The sequence below is a fragment of the Anguilla anguilla genome, chromosome 2 (assembly GCF_013347855.1).
Source record: "Anguilla anguilla isolate fAngAng1 chromosome 2, fAngAng1.pri, whole genome shotgun sequence".
NCBI classification, from domain to species: Eukaryota; Metazoa; Chordata; class Actinopteri; order Anguilliformes; family Anguillidae; genus Anguilla; species Anguilla anguilla.
Window position 1 is genome coordinate 17303636 of NC_049202.1, and position 23112 is coordinate 17326747.

At 42.4% G+C, this 23112-nt stretch overlaps 1 protein-coding gene across 3 annotated transcripts in view; it reads right to left on the minus strand.

The window, feature by feature from the left end:
* Positions 1-22146, minus strand: part of LOC118221828 (zinc finger matrin-type protein 4-like) — a 58306-nt gene extending 36160 nt beyond the window's left edge. The window contains exons 1-4 of one of the 3 annotated variants that reach the window (XM_035407225.1): positions 21342-22135; positions 18185-18352; positions 6165-6269; positions 2594-2686 (exon numbers count right to left, since the gene is read on the minus strand). In XM_035407225.1, the coding sequence (XP_035263116.1) occupies positions 2594-2686; positions 6165-6269 (198 nt within the window). In that variant the 5' untranslated portion in view covers positions 18185-18352; positions 21342-22135. Of the gene's footprint in view, positions 1-2593; positions 2687-6164; positions 6270-18184; positions 18353-21341 lie in introns of all 3 variants that reach the window. The other 2 variants (XM_035407223.1, XM_035407226.1) reach the window with 2 other exon arrangements.
* Positions 22147-23112: the final 966 nt, after the last annotated feature.

Genomic DNA, 23112 nt, shown 5'->3' on the forward strand with positions numbered 1-23112 from the left:
ATAAAGTAACAATAACTAAGAATCCTCTGGATCCAGCTAGATTTACCACATGGGAGATTCCACACACACCTACACACATACACACATGCACGCACGCACACACATACACACAGACTTGTGGTTTGTCAAAATATGTCAAAATCCCCTTTTGGGTTTTCGCTGTCATCATTGAAAGTGTTTTCTCTGTAATTCTCTAACAATGGACGGGGGACAGGAAGAGCTGTACTGAGCTGTGCTGAGCTGTTCCTGTACTGCTCAGAACATCACTGGAAGGCTAGAGCGATGGGGGTGGGAGGGGTGCAGTTCAGGGTAGTACCACTCGGGAAAGGGGAGAGAAGTGCATATCATTTAGAAAGTCACACATTATGCAAATATTCAGGGGATGCCAGATACATTAAGCAAGGATGTTACGCGCTTCCCAAACTGTCATACCCTAAAAGTAAGCTGTTTTTGAAAATGTGGGGTTGCATCTGAAATTACTTACTCATTATCAACATCTTTTTATGGAGGTGAGGATTAGCTTCATTATTTTGTTTAGTCCATGAAAGGATTTAATCTAAATTCACACATACACTTTCTTTCTAGCACATGGCTGTCTCCCCTTTTCTCTTTTCTCTCTATCTCCCTCTCTCTGCTATATCTGCTATGGCTCATTTACATGTGACCTATATTGCACACAAACATAATTATTTAGAGTGAGTGTTGGTACTAGAGCTCTGAACATGCAATGGCCTTGCCCTGCTCTCAACAATAGTATTTAAATTAATTTTGTGTTTATCTGACCTGCACGTGCTTGCTTCCAGCGTTACAGTTTTCGGTGGTTGTAGAAACTGCGGGACTCTAGAAATGTACCCTCGGGCCAGCAGGAGTCTACACCAGGCGTGTAACCTTTGATTTATTTGGAAACTGTAGGAATACATGCCAAACCACGCCATGCCTGTTCCTGAGTATCCAAAGGAACTGGAGGCAGAAACCAATGGGCCAGATTTACTGAATTTAGCATCTAAAGAAAGAGAGGGATGACGCACTGTACGCACCAGCTTTACTGAGATTTACTGAGTTTAGCATTCAAAAAGAGACCTGATGTTCTATGTAGAGTGCCTTTAAAATAGCCCAAGGAAAGAACACTGGATTTAACGAATTTAGCCTTATAATTCTGGTGAGACATACATGAAACATACACACTACCCCTCATGATGTGCAAGGCTATGGTTATAAAGAGGACCAAATCTAATCCTTGTGACGTGCTCCAAAGCAGGATGCAAATGTTTCAAACTCCTACTCGCACAAGTTAAAGGAGAAAGCAATGCTGAAAAAAGATTTTTACAACCTATTTCCCATTGCCTTTAACCTACTTTCTCTTCAGATACCCACTGCCTTGGTCCAACTCAGTGGCAAAATTAAGCACTACATTCCACCAAAAGCAAACCTATTGCAGCTCATCTTTAATAAAAATCTGGGCAGCACTTAGTGAAAGTCTTAATTTGCTCTTGAATGTTACTGAGTGATTGATCTGAGAGAGAGAGAGCATGTGCACAAGCATACCTGTGTGTGCATGCAGAGGAAGAGGGATGGAGACAGGAAATGTTATCTCCCGAATAACCTAATTTTAGGGCAAGTCCTTCTGAGGGGATGGGGAGCCCAGCACTGTATCTCCAGGGGAGGGTGACTGGAGAGGAATCAGTCCACTTGATTTACACTCCCCAGTGTTCCATATAAATGCTGAAAATTCCTCCACTAAGGAGCTTCTAATGAGCAGCCAAGCCAGACCAAGGCAACAGTTACCTATTATCGGCAGCTGAATTTTTCATGGGGTAATTAATCTCTCCTGCAGAGATTCCATCAGTAATTATATGAGCCAGGGTGCTTAGCAGCGAGCAGGGAGGTGGGGGTTTGGTTGGTGCAAGGCGGGGGGGTGGGGGGGGAAGCTGTTAAAGATTACCCTCCCGGTGAAAAAACACAGAGGTGTCTGCATCATCATGTGAGCCACGTCTTTCCTCTTTTTTCTTGCTTTTATCTCTAAGACACACTGAACGTGAGAAATGGCGGGAAAAAGAAAAGAGAACTAAAACTTTTGTCATTACCTCCCCTTTTTTCTCCCTCCTTTAAAATAATCAGATCTTAATTGAGAGTTCACAAGACCCTGTGAACAGAAAGACAGACGGCTGACTCCCTTCAGGAGCCCAAGTTGCTCTCCTGCACCTCCCTGAGGAACAGACCAAGGAACAAATTAGTCAGAGAATGTGCAATATCGCCCCTCTGTCTCACTCTGAATATCTTATCTGTTTGTTTCGATGCACATTTTTCTTTCCAAAAGTTTGGATACAGAGATCTAATCACTGCTGAGGGCCTTTTCTAGCACCATTTTCACATTCTCCGCATCAGAGTGCAGGAACCAGGCCTGCTTCCAAAGATCAGATCTTAAAACTCAGGACCCAGGGCACAGACACCAGACCTCAGGCCAAAAGGTCTAGAGACAGAGAGCATATTTCATTAGCTGAAGTCTCCAGTACCTTCTGTACACTCCTGTTGAAACTAGAAAAATGCAACGGGTGCAAGCGTGCGGACAAGGACCCAGAAAAGGGGGACCCACCGGGTTGTCAGGTCTCAGCCTCTTGGAGGGCGGGCCCCCATCCTCGGGGTGCAGCATGTAGAACAGACGCACTTTATTGGCGTGTTTCTTGCTCTGTGGTGAGGTGGGAGGAGGAGAGAAGAGCGGAAAGGAGATGAAATAAAAAGAGAGGAGGTTAGGGAAGGGGGAGAGCAGAGGGGAAATGAGAAATAGAGAGGAGAGACGGGAAGAGGAGGGGAAGAGTAGGCAAGAAAATGTGAAAAAGGAGAAGAGATGGAAGGGACATTAGACACTAGCGTAGCCTGTATTATTCGCCACTTCAACACTTTAAAATCTCCTGGATCATAAAGGTAGCACAGCAGCTCCATGGCCTGAAGTCTGAGCGTTTGGAATCTGCAAAGTCGGACACTGCCATAATAGCCTCCTGTTATACCAGCCTCCAGTTAAGAATGCTACAATCCTACTGGAGCCAGTTGAGCAAGTGTATAGCAAAAAATGAAACCTGCCAGAAAAATGGAAACGGAGTGCCTTGCTGTAAAAACTGACAGAACTTAAAGGAGTCTCCATATAAAAAAAAAAGTAATCAGGAGTCCCTGTCCACAAGCTGTGGAACTGCAAAATGTAAAGCTTATATCCTTCTTGGCCAGCAGAACGCTATGGTGATTCATCGAACGGTGAATTCTGAGTGACGTTCATTCATCAGGCTGTTTCACAAATGCTGCACAGGGCGAAGGCCATTCTGTACCATTCGTTCGTGGAAATTTGGGGATTCGCCCTTGAGATTCCGACCTTCATTTTGAAGCAGCGGTGAGTTAGCGGCGTTGGCTTCACGTATTTCACGTCTTATCTATCTCTTTTAAAATTTAACAGTCCTTCTCTGTCTGAATGACGGAACACGTCACTCGCATGTGCGCCTGTCCCTGTCATATCCACAGCTTTCACTGAGCCATTGGGCTGAAGGAATAATCTGAGGGAATTCACAGAAAGAATGCCAATGAACGCTGTTTTAATACACGATGAAATGTCATCTTCAATAACTCAGTTCCAAGTCCTCTTTTGGGAAAAGCAGCCTTAATCTCTTGTTTTTTTCTTTTTTTACAGCGCACAGTGGACCATGTGGCAGCTTTGACGTGGGAAGCGTATGAGTGCTGTAAAAGTTTCACCAGAAAAACATGGGTGTGAATATTCAGCTGAATGAAGAATGTTGCAAAGACAAACTGTGTCACATTTTAGCACACTACTGTGAGCGACATATCAGTCTAGCCATTAGCAACAGAGAGCAAAATAATGTGGAAACACCATCTAGGCGTCCAGGTGATACATTTGGTTGAAAAGTGAAAGCTTTCTAGTCGACTAGGACGTAGTCAGGCTTTAACTAGGGAAAATCGAAGCTATGCTAAGGTTAACCAAATCTGATTACGCCGAAATATCTTTCAACCTAGATTTGCACCCCTCTAGAGGTCTAGATTCTGACTTTTGCTCACTGGAAAGATTTTGAATCATTTCCCGGCAACATCCTCAGTAATTGACAACGGTTTTCCCCAAACCACCCACACCCTTTCCTCTTTTTCCCTCCACCCATCCAAGCAAATTATTTATTTTGGAGAATAATCTGGATATATGTCTGCTTATTTAGCAATTTTGGAAAAAAAATGTTAAATTTGAAGTGGAACATGGCTTTTTTTCTGGTTGAATGATGTAAATGTGTGATGCTAAGTAGTGTACACTACTGTGAATGCATGGAACACACTCCTTCTTTCACTAACCATCACAGACACAGAAACACATACACACAGTTCCTGGTCATCCAGAGTTGCATTAAAGTATCTTGACAGGCAGACCAGAAACAGACAAATGTCTGTCTCTCACTAAATCTCGAGTGAGAGAGATCTGATGTGAGCTGTAGAGTGTAAGCCCTACAAGCTCCTGCTATTAGACCAAAAGTTCTATTTTCAGCATCCTCTCAATGGGCCTCACTCGCAAAACACATGTGCAGACCTTTGTTTTAGTGCATATCCCAGGTGTACGAGATTATGAAGGCTGGCTGTTTGTAAATTTTATGCGCAATCCTGTTCATGTGATTTGCATAAGGAAACAGCCATGAACAAATACAGATAAGAAAAAAATAATGAATGGCGAAATGCTCTTGGAAACGTTCTTACACCTGTTTTGTGAATCAGGCCCAATGTGTGACCCATTGTCAATCTCTCTCTCTCATGCTTTCTCCCTCTCTATCATGTGCTCTCTGTCTCCGTCTCTCCCTTTCTTTCTTTCAGTCTCTCCAAAGACGGATTCTCCAGTCCTATTTCCTGAATGAATGCTTATTCAGACGCCTACCCCCCTTTTGCCGCTCCACACTACCCACACCCCTCCTGTTCCCACAGGGCCACTCCATTGAGACTCACTCTATTCTGTCCGGCAGGTTACATTAACTATCAATGGAGCCCTTGAAATGGTGTTATGGAGTAAATTAAAACGGACCGATTAGACAACATGACACTTTTAACCAAGTTCCTTCTCCCTGATGCTACATTTTCAAAAGACGCACGCTTTTGAATGCACCCTTGAATTTTCAGGCCCGCCTGCTTTGTCAGTGCGGTAATGCAGAGCATCTTTTCATCTGAAACATGCCTATGTTTTCAGAATACAAGCACAGGCTGCAGAATCCCCAACAAAAAGGAAAAGGATAATAGATAATAGAGAGAAGAAAACTTTACACACTTATAAAATCCACTGTGCTTTGTCCCAGATTCTGTAAAAACAGATGAGCAACTCGCACAAGAGGACAGGAGCACTTTTATACATCCGGCTGTTTGTCTGCTTCCTCCATATTTGTCACCACTTACAGCACCTCTAAGGACACCAAAGCAGATAAGAGGCTGTTTGCAGTAGGCCGTGATAAATATAGGTATAGTCCATCTGAGTGGCTCAGGTGGTAACAGGACAGTGAATTCCTGTTTTTTGAGGTAAACAACCTCAAAGGGACCAGAGGGAAAGTGGACACAGGAAAGGTCGGATAGAAGAATTAAAGAAACCATGGCAACTGACGCTATTTCAAAATGGGTATGCAAGAATGAATAAATTTTATTTTTGAAAAGGCTTATTTATGAAAAAAAATTTGATTTCACCAGTTACTAAAATATTGTTTCTCCAATATGAAAATGTTCATAATGTGAACACTGGACAACAATAAATCAAATAATAATCAATTCAACGAATACATTCAACTCATCAATGTCAAAGTTGCATTACTAACATACATGAAATGCAATGAATAAGCAATAGATCACAGTATAGCCACAGTACATTAAATGAATTAGTGCAACGTTAGGAGACTGTGCACTTCAAGAAAAATGTATTTATCCTTAGCTGACGACGTAGAAAAATCAATCGCATATGGTGGGGGAGGTTCAGTTTCGTCCTAGTTTGCAAAGTATGGACATACCGGTGATGTAAAGCACTCATGTAAAAGTTGGCACTTCACCAGGCTGTCGATGTTGGTTCAAAATTGGTATTAACATTTAAATGAGGGTGTTGTATAGTTGGACAGCTAGTGTGGTGGTTTCCTGTACCCGTATAGGCCTATGCTTACCTCGTAGTGGGCGACACGCTGGGACTCAGAGATCAGCTGGGCATTGCAGATGTTGCAGTAGCTCTCCGTGAAGAGACTTCCGTCACCAACCCCCGCGGACTTCATCTGCACACGTGGACACAAGGACAAGAGGTGAGCTTCTGTAAACACACGTGCACACGTGCACGCGCACACGCACACAAGAAAACCCGCTGAAAATGCATCCGAGTTTATAACGTTCTACCAACTCCCAGGAACACAGACTGTATCTTGTAAATGTCGATTTATCTATTCAAACAGGACCTCTCCCCTTTATATTGTCCCGTAAATCATCAAGAGGGCATGATGGCAGCTATAAGGAAAATTATGTTCAAACAGATATGATGTGATGCCTGATGTAGTTGTGCATAACTCTGGATTATTGGGAGTTGGCCCAGGTCTTTGTTGTGTATGGGGAGAGATTTTGTTTTTGTGTATTTCTGTTTGGGTAGAGAAACATGAAGGAACAAAGTGACCTTATATTACACTCATTTAGCAGACCCTCTTTCCCAAAGTGCCTGTCAAAACAAAATACATAAGTGCATCCATTAGGTTTATAAGAGCAGCAGTAACCGCTGAAAAGGAAGATTTCTCCTATTAGTCTGTTTCAGGGTAGCATTAAGTTCTAGAATCAGTACCACGACTCACACAAGAATTGTATCGACACACATTCATCAATCATATTCAGCACTAAACGATACTCTTCTCAGCATAAGAAGAGTGCGTCTCGGGTTAAGGGAACCTATCACTGAAAAACAATGACTGCAGATTGTACAGTAAAAGTCTGCAAAATTGTGAATGTACAAAATTGTAAACAGCTGTTATGTAAATAAGCATTCAACACCATAATACATTCAGCATTTCCTAGATATACAGCCTGCTACCGTATGCTTAACATACTGTAACCATTGTTTATATGGCAACCCAGATGCCAGTATTTTACCATAAAATGTACTTTTTTCATTTTATTATTATTATTTTTTTACAGTGTAGGTACAGTCTGACTGATCATGTCAGGGGTACCAAATGGTGAAAGTTCTGTGTGGGTTCATGTCCAACAACATGGGACTTATTGGTGGTTCTTCCAGTAATAATTCAGTAAGTGGTTGACTACTCTATTACCTCCCTAACTACCTCCAAGTGAGTGCTTGTTTTTTAACCAGCAAGTTTGAGCAAAAACACACAAGAGCAGGAAGGTCTCTGGCCTTTAAAACCCAGTTCAAATTATTAGAAAATTTGTTACATAGATCTCCTGTGAAATGTTTCTCAAATTATTTATTAGAAACCTCTACACATCCCTTACTATTTTAAGAGAATATACAGATAGAGCTCTATCTTCCCATACAAATTCCAAGTTCATCTGGTTAAAACTAGTTCTTGATAATTGCTGAGATTCAAGAGTGAAATTCTTGCGTGAGAATCCTGCCAATATCTTGTGGTTCCCGTTTAAGTAGTCTGACATTTTTGGAAATTTAAATGATATTTCAAATACTTTGGACTGTATTGAATTGACCAGCAAACGTTCCAGAAGTACCAAGTTTACCATTTGTATGAAATGTCCGACCATTCAAACGTATGTCCATACTTACACGAGGAACAGAATTAATAATGACGCCAGTCGCCATGGCAATGGCAGTTGGCCCCAGCAGTCATCTGTTTGGCCCTGGCCCCGAGGGGCCAAGGTGGCAGCAGGCTTATGTTCCGGTCTAACACTTCTCCTTCCAATTATCCCAATAAATAATGATTTGACATGATACACTTTCTAATGGCTCCCCCAGTACCCCAGTACTAATGAAACTGCTTATAATTACCTTAGGCCAGTGGTTCCTCCTCCAACCCCACAAGGACAGACCACCATATATAGCTCATTCAAGTGAGAGAGGCGCACCAGGAATGAGGCACATAAAACGTAAGAACAGGTTTAACTGGTGAGATTTTTCAGTCTCATATTGTTTTTCACACAAAGTCTGTGTCTGTATTTTGATTTGACCGACAGTCTGTGTCTGTATTTTGATTTCATAAAACTAAGCACAGAGAAGCCGCTCTTGCATAAGTGTGTGGTCGCAAATGGCATGAGAGTTGTAAAAGCATGTTCAGGCTGGGCTGTCCAACCAGTTGTTTCTGGAAGAATTCTACCCACACACCAGTGTTATCAGGTGGCTGTGATGGCGAGGTTGTGGCTGGGAGAAACTTAATAGTCAGTCAGCTTGCACTGTCATTCTGGTGCTCTTTCATTGAGTGCATTAAATCTTTTGCAATACTTGTCTGCTGGCAGGCAATAATGCTTAAAACTGATTAAAAAAATATACAATTGCAGATTACCCCCCAACATCCCTCCATATAACATTGGGGTATGCGTAACCCACTTTCAAAAAATTGGCCCGGTAACCAGGGACACCACCTAACTAAGAAGCCCTGGTGTTGCTCTATTGTCTTTTTGAAATGAGAGCTCTGGAACGTGGTTTATCAAACAACCGTAAGAGTTCCCCCCATGAAAAAGCAGAACGTGAGAGCTTGCTGTCTTGGCAACGTGTCTGAGCTGACCTCTCATTACCCTTCATCAGTCAGTCTCTCTCTTCTCTCATCGTACAGTACACACACCATGGCATTTCCAGTCCTCTGGAAAATGATCATTCTTGAGGTCAGAGGGACCAGGCACAGAAGCCACAGCACATTGTGAGTCTCCACATCTCAATCGTCACATTTCTCCAACATCCCATCATCCCCTGGGACACCTGATCAGGCTGAGCACACCGCTTCATGCATCATAGCGGGGACCAAGATTGGAAGGGTGGGGGTTGGATGGTGGTCAAGGGCAGTGGGGGAAGGGCTGTTACAGTCCAATAGAAATAGAATTGACAAAGTACTACGATGAAACATTTGTCAACCATTCTTTAGCCACCCCCCTCTCCTGCTTGCTTTTCAATCTGCAGCCTGCACCTTGAACAAATCTCATCTGTCCCCTGCTCAGCTCAGTGAGCAGGGAGCTCAGCTCGGGCTGGCTTTTTGATGAAGGCGCCATTGTTCAATCATGGCTCGCTTTGAAAGCTGCTCCAAGGCCGTCCAAGCAGACACTCATAGAAGAGCAGGTCTGTGGACACTCCCTGAACCCGCCTAGACCCCCCCCCCCCCCCACCTTCCTCTCCCCCTCCCCCTATCCTGTAATCACACTCCAGATATTCTACAAGGATTCTGCCTTCAAAGGACATGAAGAGTCCCTGCCAAATACATTTCAGCCCAAGTGGGAGTTTCGATTCATCTTTGTGCATCCCTGGTGGCTCCTTAGAGCGCTTCAACCCCCCCAAGATCAGAGCCTACAGTGTGGGAAACAGGGACCACTCTTCACTCCAAAGATTAAGCACTCGATCCTCCTGAGTGAAACACAGAAAAGGTGCCTGAATTTTAAATCTTGCCATTCCAAGCTGTTGGTTTTCAAAGGGGACTAGTGGTTTGGGAATGCAAACAGTACTGTAAACACACACAGACACAGAAACAATTAACCCCCCCCCCCACACACACACACACACACAGAAAACCATGTATCCATGCATATATGCACACAACACACACACACACACACACACACACACACACACACACATGTACACACATGCTCGCTACTACAAACAAAAACAAGCAGGTAAATACACATGCAGTACATGCACCCATGCATACACACAGTCACATCTGCTTGTCCACACCCTACACTGTATCTACATTGCATTACATTACATTATAGGCATTTAGACACTCTTATCCAGATGACTTGCACAACATTCTACATAGCACTTACATTGCATCCATTTATACAGCTGGATATATACTGAAGCAATGCAGGTTAAGTACCTTGCTCAAGGGTACAACGGCAGTGTCCTACCTGGGAATCAAACTTGAGACCTTCAGATTGCAAGACCAGTTCCTTACCCATTATATTACACTGCCACTTCCATATCTAGGACAGGCTGGCCTATCAGGAGGGAGAGTGTTTTGTGGGGCCCACTATCCTGCTTCCTCTACTCCGCTCACCAGAGTACAGTGTGATATAATCTGCTGCAACAGGCCAAACTTTCCCCAGTTGGCAGTAAAAAGCCAAGGTACACAACGAACATCAATCCGCACTACGTACTAACCACTAACGGCAGTGTAGCACAGTGGGTAAGGAACTGGGCTTGTAACCGAAAGGTTCGATTCCTGGGTAGGGCACTGCCGTTGTACCCTTGAGCAAGGTACTTAACCTGCATTGCTTCAGTATATATCCAGCTGTATAAAATGGATACAATGTTTAAAAAAAAATGCTATGTTAAAGTTGTGTAAGTCGCTCTGGATAAGAACATCTGCTAAATGCCTGTAATGTAATGTACGTAGGAATCCATTACAATGGCCAACCTATTTTCTCTGTCATACCCTGGTCATCTGCTTTGGGAAACCAATGAAAACATCTACATCTCCAGTTCTGAAAAAAATTTTATGACAAGGATATTTACAACGATCCAGGAAGATCTGTGCTGTGGCCTCAGTGTCACTGGTTATAAATATCTCCTTCACAACTTTGGGTTTGATCTGTGGCTCTCAAAAAAAAAAAAAAAACAGCGCCATTCCCGCTCAGTCTAGTCTGCAGCGGGACAACGATCCTGGCGCACATAACAGGCTGTCGCTCGCTAAGTGAGACGTCCGAGTCGGCCTGAATGAGAAATGAATGTCAGGCCTTGGCCTCCCCAACCGCACGCTGTAATATCAAACTTAGCGGCTAGCACAGAGGACGACAGGCTCCCTTGTTCTCACGCTAAATACTTAAAGGCCCTCATAAGAGAGAGTGCTGCCCTGATTAAATGCAGACCTTCGGTTGGACAGACCTTCGGTTGTAAAAACGGTGTTCGCCGCTTGCAGAAAATGCCAGCCTTTGCCAGACATGACCGGTCCTTGTTGGGGTCTGAGGCCAGTGTGTGAGCTGAAGGCTAGCGATGCTTAAAAGTTGATGAGCGCAGTGGCGGAGGCGTCTCAGGGAGCGCATGAAAAATGCATCCGTGAGCGGAGATGAAAAGGATCTGGCACGACAGAGCAGGAATCCCAACCCCCCTCCCCTCCCTTTGATGTAAATGAAGAGGTTTCAAACCATTCGTGCCTCTGTAAGGCTCAATAATTTATGTGTTTAAGATGCTCCAATCTCAGATTTGTCACCTAAGGCTGTTGCTTTCCTTTGATAAAACAGTCTGGCTCATTTCACCTTCTATCTCTCTCTCTCTCTCTCTCTCTCTCTCTCTTTTGATGTGTGGCCACAGTTGCTCGTGGCTGCTGGTCATTTTTCTTGCTTTCCCCCCTTCTCTGTCACAGGTGGGGGGTCAGTTTATAGGTCACCATAACTGCAGGTAGAGACAGGGAAGAGCGATCATTAACTGGAACAAGCAGTGAGACCTTGCAAATGGGTACAGAGCTCCCTCAACCCATTCCCCACCATGTCCCTGCCTGCTCCATAGAAAATGGCCTTAATAAGGAAAAATAGTAAATTAATAATTGGGCTCTACTGCTGAATGTTGCTTCAGCATGAGTTTCATTGTTTAAAAGCATTTTTTTAATACCAACCATTAATGCTTCATTGTACAGGTACTTGTAGCATTGTTGAAATCTCCACTACCAATTCTGGCTGAGCCACAGTAATAAAAAGTGCAAGAATTTCCAATAACGGCTTCTGCCATTGCTTCTGTTAAACAGCACAGCCATTGTGTTGGAGGACTAGCATTCTTTTCCTGGCAGACATCTGATGCCCAATCAACCACTCAAGTAATTTCTTGTGCAATGAGCAGGAGGGAATTCCTGCTGACTGAAGCTCTCCTTGGTTGACGCTTCTCTATGGTCAACTGTGCACTGGCCCACAAGACTCTGCATTGGCACAGTCAGTATTAGACCCAGGACCGTGGAGTGCGTCACTGCACTAAGGGCCAGTGCTCTGTTTGGAAGCGCTGCACAGAAAGACCAATATAATAATCTTCCCATGCACAAACCACGCCAAGCTCTTAGTTTGAGAACTTTGGTTGTTGCCTCATTTTTGTCATACAAAACACAATATTAGTGTCATCATTCTGGCTGAAAATCTGAAGTGAAGCTGATTATTTGAGAAGGAAAATAGGAGGGCTACAATTTCATTATAGCACTTTCTCAATTATGTATCTATTGTCGATTCATATTGAATTGACCCTTCCCCCACTGGCCTTGACCACCATCTGACCCCCACCATCTGAATCACAAGATGAAAAATATTCTTTTACCCATTACTTTGTAATACCGTAATACTGCTTGCATAAATTCCTGCAGTTTTCTAGGCACCTGTGGCCATACTGTATGTGGACAATAGAGCTAATTTCCATGGAAATTAATCTCAGCTGTCAACATATTCAACATTTCATTGTGTGACACTGTTAATTGTTTGCCACTGGAATAGGGAGATTTTACTTGACTGCCGTATAATGAGCATTATTTCAAGAGGATAATGGATCCAATTAAACGTTTTTAGTCAAATAAAACTGAACAAAAATGTTTTTTTGCTAAGAAAAAAATGAATACATTTTAGGAAGGTCAATTTGTTACAGTCATTTCTACTTGAGCTGTAAAAACCGCCTGTTTCCATCTCAAAATGTATAAATAGGATGTCTTTGAAGGATACGGGCAGGCCATGTTGATCCAGGTAGCCAGACACAGGGAGCTCCTTTCACACCAATAAATTAAAGTATAATGCATTTAGGGAAACTGAAGCCGTCACTTAGAATCATGTTGAAAAGCATTTTTCTGAAGGGGCTGGAAATCCTCTCTTTAGGTAGACAGAATGCCTCTGACACCATTGAAAGTTTGTGAAAAACAGGGTGAAGAGGGTGACATTCTTTTTTTGGTTCCCAACAAACCATTCAGCCAGGGAGCAGAGACCCCAAATCACACCCACACACTCACCTAATGTATCCATTTCAACCATATATTCACCCCAAATGTCCATACCAACCGCACACTCCTCACATAGCCTCATCACAATCACACACTCACCCTACATCTTCACTGCAACTACACACTCACTGCAAATCTCCAACACAACCACACACTCTCCCCACATCACAATCACGTACTCAGCCCACATTTCCATCACTCTCTCACCCCCCAGAGAGAGAGAGAGAATTGACAGTAACGGTCCATTTACAAAAGGTACTCTACCAAGAAATACAAAAGTTCCAGACGGTGTAAGTCCTCATACAGAAGGTACAGGCAGTCTCATCTCACCTTCTTTCCCACTCACTTCTATGGGAAAGGGTATGTGTGAATAGAGTGAATAAATAAATCCAATTAAATAAATACAGCCTCACTTACTACTTATGCACAATTTGTTAATTGATATAAACAAACCTTTTCTAATCTAATTCTGTACGGGACATTCCAGAGAAGCACACAGTATCATTTGAGACTTGCAGCCTACCACCAGTTTTTTCTCCACAGTCCACTAGCTGAGCTGTATAGTCATTGCATCAGAGGAATTCATTTCATGCATATCTGGCACAGGCTTTCTATAGCCACTCAAACAAACATGAGTCAGATCTGATAAATGGTGAGACAACACTCCTGCCGATTGATGCTCTCCTTCCTTGGGAAGAACTATGACCTATTACACTTCATCCTGAGGAGCTGTTGGCCACAGCCACCAATGCTAAATACACACTTTTGACTGTGTTAAAATTATGCTTTATTTTTTTCCAGAGCATAACAAAAATAAATACACAGCCAAATAATAGCACAACAGCTCAGTGAGAAACTGGACATTATATGAATGCAGCTTCTTTTTACAAAAATCACTAACATCTTCAATCAATAGCATTACTTTGGGCAACTACATTCCCAATGCATTCTGAAGCTTATGGCTGAACTGCCGTACACTGACATGTGATCTTAAAGAAAGAATCAATGCAACCTAACACAAACTCTGGCCAAGGCCTCAGGCAGGGTCCTGTGTTATATTACTGAATGCATTACATCAGTGGTTCAGACACAGCTTGATCTGATAAGTTTTTCCCACAATCAATGTTTTGGAATGTTCTGATGGACCCGGAATATGCCTTTGCAACATCTATCACAGCTACATTCCAACCATACACATATACATTAATGTGATCTCATTATCAGTAGCTGAGCAATTGAGGCCTATAATAACAGTGTCGTAGCAGTAGTAATAACAATAAACCAGGACACTGAAGTGTTCTGGTGGGTACATTATGGCATGGGCTATGGTTTCCCTTGACAAAAGCACTGGCTAAGTAAATACATAATGTAATAATCATTTCTATAATTGTGCCTCCCTCTCCACATGATACTGCAAGGAAGAGCGGACCACACTTGGAGAAGCAATGCATTATGGTCCTTCATGCGGCCCCAGGAGAGACACGAGGAGGAGAAGACCTGAGTGTAACGAGTCCACCCACGCTCATAAAGCGTGCACGTTCAATGTTTTTTTTCTTTTACTTCTTTATTATAAAAATCAGGCTAATAATAGCGAATGGGGAAATGCCTGCGGCTTAGTGTCCAGGCAACATGGCAGTTTATGGTGTTAATACTCTGGGCGTCTCCTGGGTGATAACTGATAACAGTGAATGATGGTGAGGGATGCAGAGACTGCGAGCAAAGAAATCTTCAATATACTGATGGAGAGTAGCAGTAGAAGCGTTAGTGTTTATTAGTAGTTCATGGTCATGGACGGAACTGTTTGGCTATTTACATCAACAGGGAAAGTCTAGTTACAAATAATCACCATAAAAACAACCCGAAGAAACACATGAGAATAAACATACATTATCAAATTCCATACCGTTCAACTTTTTCATTTTTAAATGTGTTTGGCCGTAAAAAAATAAATAAATAAAAAATACGCATTTGACCTTTGTATGCTATTCTGCTAACAATGCAAGGTGAAACTTTGATAAGAATTACGTAACACCTTCAGAAGCACAGCAGAGGGATTAATAAAAATGTACATTAACACAGACTACAATAGGTTGTGCTTCAAGTTGTGAGCCACGGCATACCAAAAACGGAACGGATGGTGAGATATCGCTCCCTGTGCTGGTTTATGTTGCTTGGCATCAATGTACATGACCACTTACTGCGCATAGAGATTATAAGGTGAACAAACATTGTGTTCCTATAAAACCCTGTTTCATCAAGGGAAATCAAAATTGAAACACGCTATCAATTCTAATTAAAATGGAACAGTACCACCTGGGAGGAGCAGTCACGTGATTTACTGAAAGAGCTTTATTTCTATAATGGCAGATGAAAGCAGAGTGGCGTAGACTGGCTCAGGGCAGAGTCCATGCCTGAACAGCTTGTCAGTCACTGCGATGCTGTTCTCTGCGTCCCTACAACAAGGTCCCCTTTGAGGCAGGGCAGCAAACAGCAGTGTGGCGGATTGACCGCTCTGGGCGCAAAGCCATGCCCCTTCTGTGACATATAAATCTCTGAAAATGGTGGAGGGCAGGTCACTGTACTATAGGGATGGCAATTCACAACAGTATGGTCCCTGACGTACAACAGCCGATGTAGTGCTGCTCTGAGTTCCTAAAGCCCCAAAATGAAAGTGATGGTTTGGAGCCAACAAATCCTTTGGATGAGATGCCCCAACTCACTGCAGTCATCAAAGTCCTGCTTATGTTCCCCCCAAAAAAATCACACGAAGCACATCTGGCCACCTAGTCATACCCTCTACACTGGCTGGATAACCCCTTGCAATGCTGGCCAGTTTGATTCCCCACAGAAGTTCTCAGTTGATCTACTCAGCTGGACTAAAATAACAAATGCATCACTGTTTCTGGTGCTGCTACTGCTGCTGAACATGAGTCCATGGGGCCGATCTGCTTCACCTGAACACCAGTGACAGTGAAGTGACGGAGGTTTTCTGTGAGGGCTGGGCACAGGCTGTTCCAAGCACCTTTCTCCTGAGGTTTAAATTGGCCTTCATCTGCCAGGGGAACCCAGTGTGGGCTCTGTGAGATCACAATGACCCACATTCAGCCTGGGATAAAGCAGTGTGAAAATGAAATTTTGTGTTTTGTGGATAAAGGGTTTGGAGGACTGGAATGAAAAATGAAAGAGGAAGAGTATGGATGAAAAGAGAGGGCAGAGCAACAGGGTAGAGGGCAGAGAATTATCACACACGCACACACACACACACACACACACACACACATACGCACGCACGCACACACACACGCACACACACAGGGATCACACTCAGGGAATCTTAGAGTGATTGTTCTAGAATGGATACCATGATCCCAAAAAGGACAGAAACCTCCCCTACATGTACACCCCCACTGCCGCAGCAAAACAAAGGCCTGTTTGAGTCACTAGGCTGTAGACTAGTCTGTCGAAAAGGCTGCATTTCTTTGGTGCTGCTCCACCAAGTGGAATCACAGCATCGATCCTAATCAATACACAGCTGGGAATTTCCCTGGACATAGCAACTGATCCAAAAAATGTGTTATTGACATGACATAATTATTTCAATATATGGTTTGCTAAAGCTTTACATAAATCTCTCTCTCTCTCTCTATCTCTCTCCTTGTTATAAATAGCAGCATACCTGAGAAAACAGTGTGATCAGATCACTAAGGTAGGAGTAATGAAGATGTAAATTACAGACCTGCAAAGGTCGCAGAGTGCTGCTTAAGGCAGATATTCTGAGAAACATGGATACACGTTGCTATGACAGACTGTGCATGTACTGCACTCATGTAAGATGAGGATTTCAGTAGCTCAGCTTCATCAGTCAGGGCAAAAAGGAACACTGAGCTCACATGCAAGGAACAATTAAGATTAGCTGGGCTAAACTTTTTTGTTCTATGCAATAAAGGAGGCCCAAAAGTTAAAACAAATCTCTCTCTCTGTCTCTTTCCTTCTCTTTCTCTCTCTCGCCCTTTCTCTCTCTCACATACACAGACACCAGGCAAACATTCATACATACACTGAAGAAATTTGGTGAGGTAATTATCCCCCAGTCCCTTACAGTTAATGGCTCGGGAAGAGGCTGAACGTAACACCACTCTCACTACAGGAATCACTACTAGCTGAGAATTAAGAAGGATGAACGTCAACAACCCATCCTCTGCAGAATTACAGAATTGCCATTGCTGATGCACAAGAATGTGTGATGTACTTATTTATTTGTTTCCTGTTTAAGAGACAGCCTGCTTTTTCCAAGTTGGTGATTTACAGTGCCGTGAAAAAAGTATTTGTCCACTTCCTTGTTTTCTCTGTTATTGCATATCTGTCTCACTGAATGGTTTCAGATCATTAGACAAAATGTTATCAGAGACCAAGGGAACCCAAGTAAACATAAAACACATTTTAAAATTATTCCATGAAAAAAGTTATCAAACACCCATATCACCCATGTTAAAAAGTAACTGCCCCCTTGAACTTAATAACTGGCTGCACCACCTTTAGCAGAGATAACTACAATAAAACACTTCCTATAATATGAAATCAGTCTTTCACATTGCTGTGGAGGAATTTTAGCCCACTCTTCATTGCAGAACTGTTTTAATTCAATAAAATTGGTAGATTTCAAGCATGAACTACTTGCTTCAGGTCCTGCCACAGCATCCCTAGTGGGTTCAAGTCAGGACTTTGACAAGGCCACTTGAAAATGTAAATTTTGTTTCTTTTCAGCCATTCAGATGTGAACTGGCTTTTTTGTTTTGGAGCATCCCCACACCATCAAACTACCACCATCATGTTTGACTGTATTTGCTTTACGCCCAAAATAATGGGACCCATATCGTCCAAAAAGTTACACTTTGGACTCATCTGCCAATAGAACATTATGCCAAAAGGCTTGGGGATCATCCAGATGCTTTTTTGTAAATGTGAGATGAGCGTTGATTCACAATATTGTTTCTCTCAGTTAGCAGTGGTTTCTGCCTTCCTACTGACACATGAACCCCATTTTTTCTTATTGTAGAGTCATGAACACTGACCTTAGCTGAGGCCTGCAGTTCTTTGGATGATCTTCTGGGATCATTTGTGACTTCCTGGATGAGTTGTCACTGTGCCCTCGGAGAAGCTTTGGGAGGCCAGCCACTCCTGGGAAGAATCACCACCGTTCCAAGTGTTCTCCATTTCGAGATGGTGGCTCTCACTGTGGTCTGGTGGAGTCCCAGAGCCTTAGAAATGGCTTTGTAACCCTTTCCAGACAGATATTTTTCAACAACTTTCTTCTGGAATTTATTTTGATTGTGGCACAGTGTACTAGTAGAAACTCAGTGGTGATAACCTCACTCTGGTGGTAAGGTTCAATATGAATGATGTCTAGATTCAACAAGGTTGGCAGCAATCAAGCCTGGCTGTGTTCACTTAGCTGGATCTAACTATAAATAAAATTTGGTTAATTTGTTAATTGAGTAAATAAGGGGGTAATTATTCTTTCACATGGGTATTATGAAATGTTTGATAACTTTTTATTTTATTTAATGAAAAAGTAATCAAACATTTCATGTTTTTTGTGTTTACTCAGGCTCCCTTTGTCTAATATTGCATTTGGTCTAAAAATCTGAAACCAGTCTGTGTGACAAATATGATAGGTGATAAATAATATAATAATAGAAGGAAGGTGCAAATACTTTTCTACGGCACTGCAAATTAAAAACGAATTCAGATGAAGAAATTTCGAGAAACTCCCACAGAGAAAAAATAAGAGTACACACGCATTCTCACAAAACTAACTCCATATAGCACAGCCAAGTTAATACCAGCGCCAGTACTAATAGGCAATGTTGCAAGCCTTTTTTCTGTGCAAATGAGTCAGCGGGTCTCTATTTTAATTCACTGACTGTAAGTCTTCAGCAAACTCATAATGAAGCCAGCCATAACTTCTATACTGCTGACTACAAAAACCTCAGAGGCTCTTCTTATTTCACCATTAAGCAATTCACACCCTTTCCTTCAGTAGTACAGAATGGTTTAACACATCATTAAAATACTGATGAAATGACCCTGATTCCCCTCCCACCATCATCATCCTGCAAAGAGAAGTCAACAGTTTAGAGTGAGAGAGAGACTTTTCAAAAATGTCAATAAAGGTCCATTTACAAAAGGTACAATGATGGACTAAAGTTACAGAATGTGCAGGTTTTTGTACGGAAGGTACAGGCTGTTCTGGCTACCCCTTCTTCCCTCCAGCTTTGGGGAGTTCACCCAACACAGACTTCAACAAACCGTACACTTTTCTGCTTCTGGCTCTTTCAAATGGCACTGATCTGAGATCTCATCATATCACAATCACTGTCACTTGCAGATGAACAAAGTGTGTTTCTTTAGATAATAAAATACAGCTGTAAAAAATATTTCAAGTAATGGCATCAACATTATTAGCTACAACCAATATATTTTTTCACACAGATTCATACCTAATATTGACAACTCAGTAGAATTTGCACAGGCAACGCCAGTTAGAACTGAGGCAGTGTAATTCGTTAAGTAATTTGAACAAACAGCTGTCACACACAAGGTGCTACATTTCCAAAGGAAAAAAAATTATTTGGAGAAGAGAAAATTTAATTCTTTGAAATGTAATTTTGCCAAGAATGAATGGAACACTGTTTACACTGCCCACATCCTCCCCTAGACATACCAAAATTAAGAGAATTCACAGCACACTTTTCAAAAACACTTTCATATCTCAGTAGCCCATTGCACTGTTTAAGACCTTATGACCAGAGGGGGATAAATAAATAAATATATAAACATAAATAAATAAATACCAATACCTCTTTTAAATTGCATGTTATGGAAGGGGAGCAACTTTTCCCCCATGGGATAAATAGGCCCTGTGATCAATGGGGGAAAAAGTTTGTGTGGAAGTGACCCCTGATTGGGAGCAATTCAACAGAATTTCCTTGGATGAGGATAAATAAATAATTCCCATGCACATGCAACTCCACAGTCTTTAACTGGGATGGAGAATTTCCATTAGCTCTGAGGTTTCAAAGCGATTTGAGCGGCGCACTGTAAAGCACGCCACAGGTATTAGGTATTATATTGAAGGGGTGGGCATTATAGTCTGCTCCTGAGAAACGGCTGTTGGCTTTACAGCCATACAGTAAGTACCAATGGCAACGCATTTTAGGAGTGGCTTATCTTTCAGACTTCCATCACATAACCCTTCTCCGCACACCGGCTTATCTGATTTCAGTACTTGTAAATAATGTCAAAAACAGATGCTAGTGAATGCTTGTGCAGATAACACCTGTCCTCTCGTGCACACTTGTTTCTAACTGCCAATCTCACTATGCGGACTGGGTTTCGTTCTTATGACCATACCCTCCCCACCTTTTTTATCGACATAGAATAAATAATATGCTAGGTGAGAAGTTATGAAAGCAAACTGCAATCCTGCATTTTTTAAAAATATACATTTTAGGTGATATTTTTCCTTCTTTATGTGCACATATCACATGTATAATCCATACATTTCGCGTTGTATAGCGTAATATATCGTTTTCCTTGGGAATATCTACATTTCATTAAAGTTTACAAACTTTTAATTTTATAGTTTTCACATATTTTTTTGTATTTTCTGGGTTCCACATATTTCAAGAACATTAGACTGGAATGTTTCTGAAATGTGAATGAAAGTTTGGAGTTTGACTGGATGTATATACAAAACATAACCTTCTCTCAATAATTCACCGCACTAATTTGAAGTCCACTTGGGTCATGGCTCACGGGCAAAACGCTAACAAAGTTTTGTCTCGAAAACACTCAAATGCTTAAAAATCTCAGATGACCCTAAAATGTCCCTTGAATAAATCAAAATGCATAATATTTCTCTGATTTAAGTATTCAACTTCACTTGCCACTTCCACACAGCATGTGCCTTAAAGGTTTCGCCGATTTGTTTTTGTAAGATAGTTTTCCTTTTCGCTAAACACCCTAGACAAACTTGATAATAATTTATTTGATCACCTGATTTTCCATGCATAACAGAGAATCATAGTAACCTGAGGAGCGCAAACTGCACTGACTGTACAAGCAGCAAGTTCAACAGCTAGTTGCAGTAGCCTACACATTTAACCACAGACGCATTCTAGTTCTGATCCTAAGTAAAGAATCACGACCCCGAGTGAATCAACTCACCCCGCACGTGCCTCCTCCAAATACACACGTTTCAATTCTCAAACTAATCCAAGTGTGAAGTTTCAAACATTGCGCATGCATCCAGAAAAGTTTAGGTATGTTGCTGCCGGATAACGGTTTTGCTGTCCTTCCATTATCTCCAATATGCGCACAGGACCTTGACGACAGAGGCAACTGGCGAAATTCTTCTGTTCCGCTGTTCCACTTGATTCGGGTCTTGATCACATAATCTCAAATCTCCCCGAGACTGCAGGTATATGATCGCCGTAGAGGAGCGCACCCACAACTCGGCTCCGGTTTCCTTCGTACTGTATTGATTTCGAAGCGGCTTGTCTGTCGTCTATTCACGAATGTCTAGGAGCGCCAGCGAAAGAGGGGGAGTGCGCGCAAGAGAGACAAGGGAGCGAGTGAGGGCCAGAGCACGATAGTGAGAAATAGAGAAACATGCAGGTTGTGGCATAAGGAGCGTACCAGAAAGCCGTAGCCCACGTAACACCCTCCAGGCTCCCGCACAATTATCGGCACTATGGGGAAGGTTTGACGAAAACATGTACTCTTATGCAGCAGCAGTTTCTTGAGCATGAACGTCAGCAGCCGAATCACATTAAGCGCAGTTAGAGCGCGTGATATTTTAAGTACCATAAGCTATATGGCGCAGGTTTAAATCACTCCACTGTGATGTCTTTTGCGCGATAGCGCGCTGGGTGATCAATCACCATTTTGGTTCGGACGGTGCCAGAGGCCATTGCTAATGGTGAGTGTAATCGCCCATATTATTTGCTGTCAATTCACCGACGTCTCTGGCCTCTTCGAAAACGAGTTTATGATAGATATTAAATGTAGCGGAATGATGGTACAGTAGATAATGGAGTACTTCCATGCACGTGTGCAATAATGTGTGAAAAAAACCAACACTAAATGAACAATACAGAAGAGTGTTCTGTAAAATCAAGTTTAAGAGGATGCAGTTAGGTCAACAGCCGCAGCTGGTGAGGTGAAAGTCAAACATACAAATGTGAAATACAAAATTTCCAAAACAGTAAAATGTACAGTACAGTGAAAAGAAATCTGGACCTATCGTTAGCCATACCAATACCCAATACCATACACTGGAGAAACGTGCCTTCTGTGATGGACGCTTCTCCCTTGCATGGAATTATTTAAGTTTAACTTTCCTCCACACATCAAACCACTGACAAATGCAATTGTGTAGTCCATTGAAGATTGCTCCTTTGAGATCAATACATGTAGAGGAGATTTGTTACACATTTACAGACAGACACACACGCACACACTTTCAGGCACACACTTTCAGACACACACATGCGCGCGCGCACACAGCAGAGCTGGAACTGGAACCCCTCACTGAGATTAACACGATGTTTGAGGGTTGAATTGATTTCCTGATCAAGCAAAACCTGTGAAGGACCATTAATTCTGCTGGTCAGAATGGGACCCTCCTTGGCTTGTGTCCTACTGCATCACGAGAATACCATAGAGTGCAGAGTGACTGAAGCAGTGCTTTAGACATCGGCGGAAGACACCCGCGGAAAACGTGCCGAGGCAGCATTTCTCTGCATTCTAACGCCTGTGATGTTGGGCATATTAAAAACAACGAATGACATTAATTTATACACACTGAAATACTGAAACCTGCTTAAGAGCTGTGTGTTTGTGTGCAGTTAGAGCTGTTTAGTGTATGTCATATATTCCAGTACAGGCGTGACATTAGCATACCACGAATAGCAGATAATCATTATTTTGTGCAATA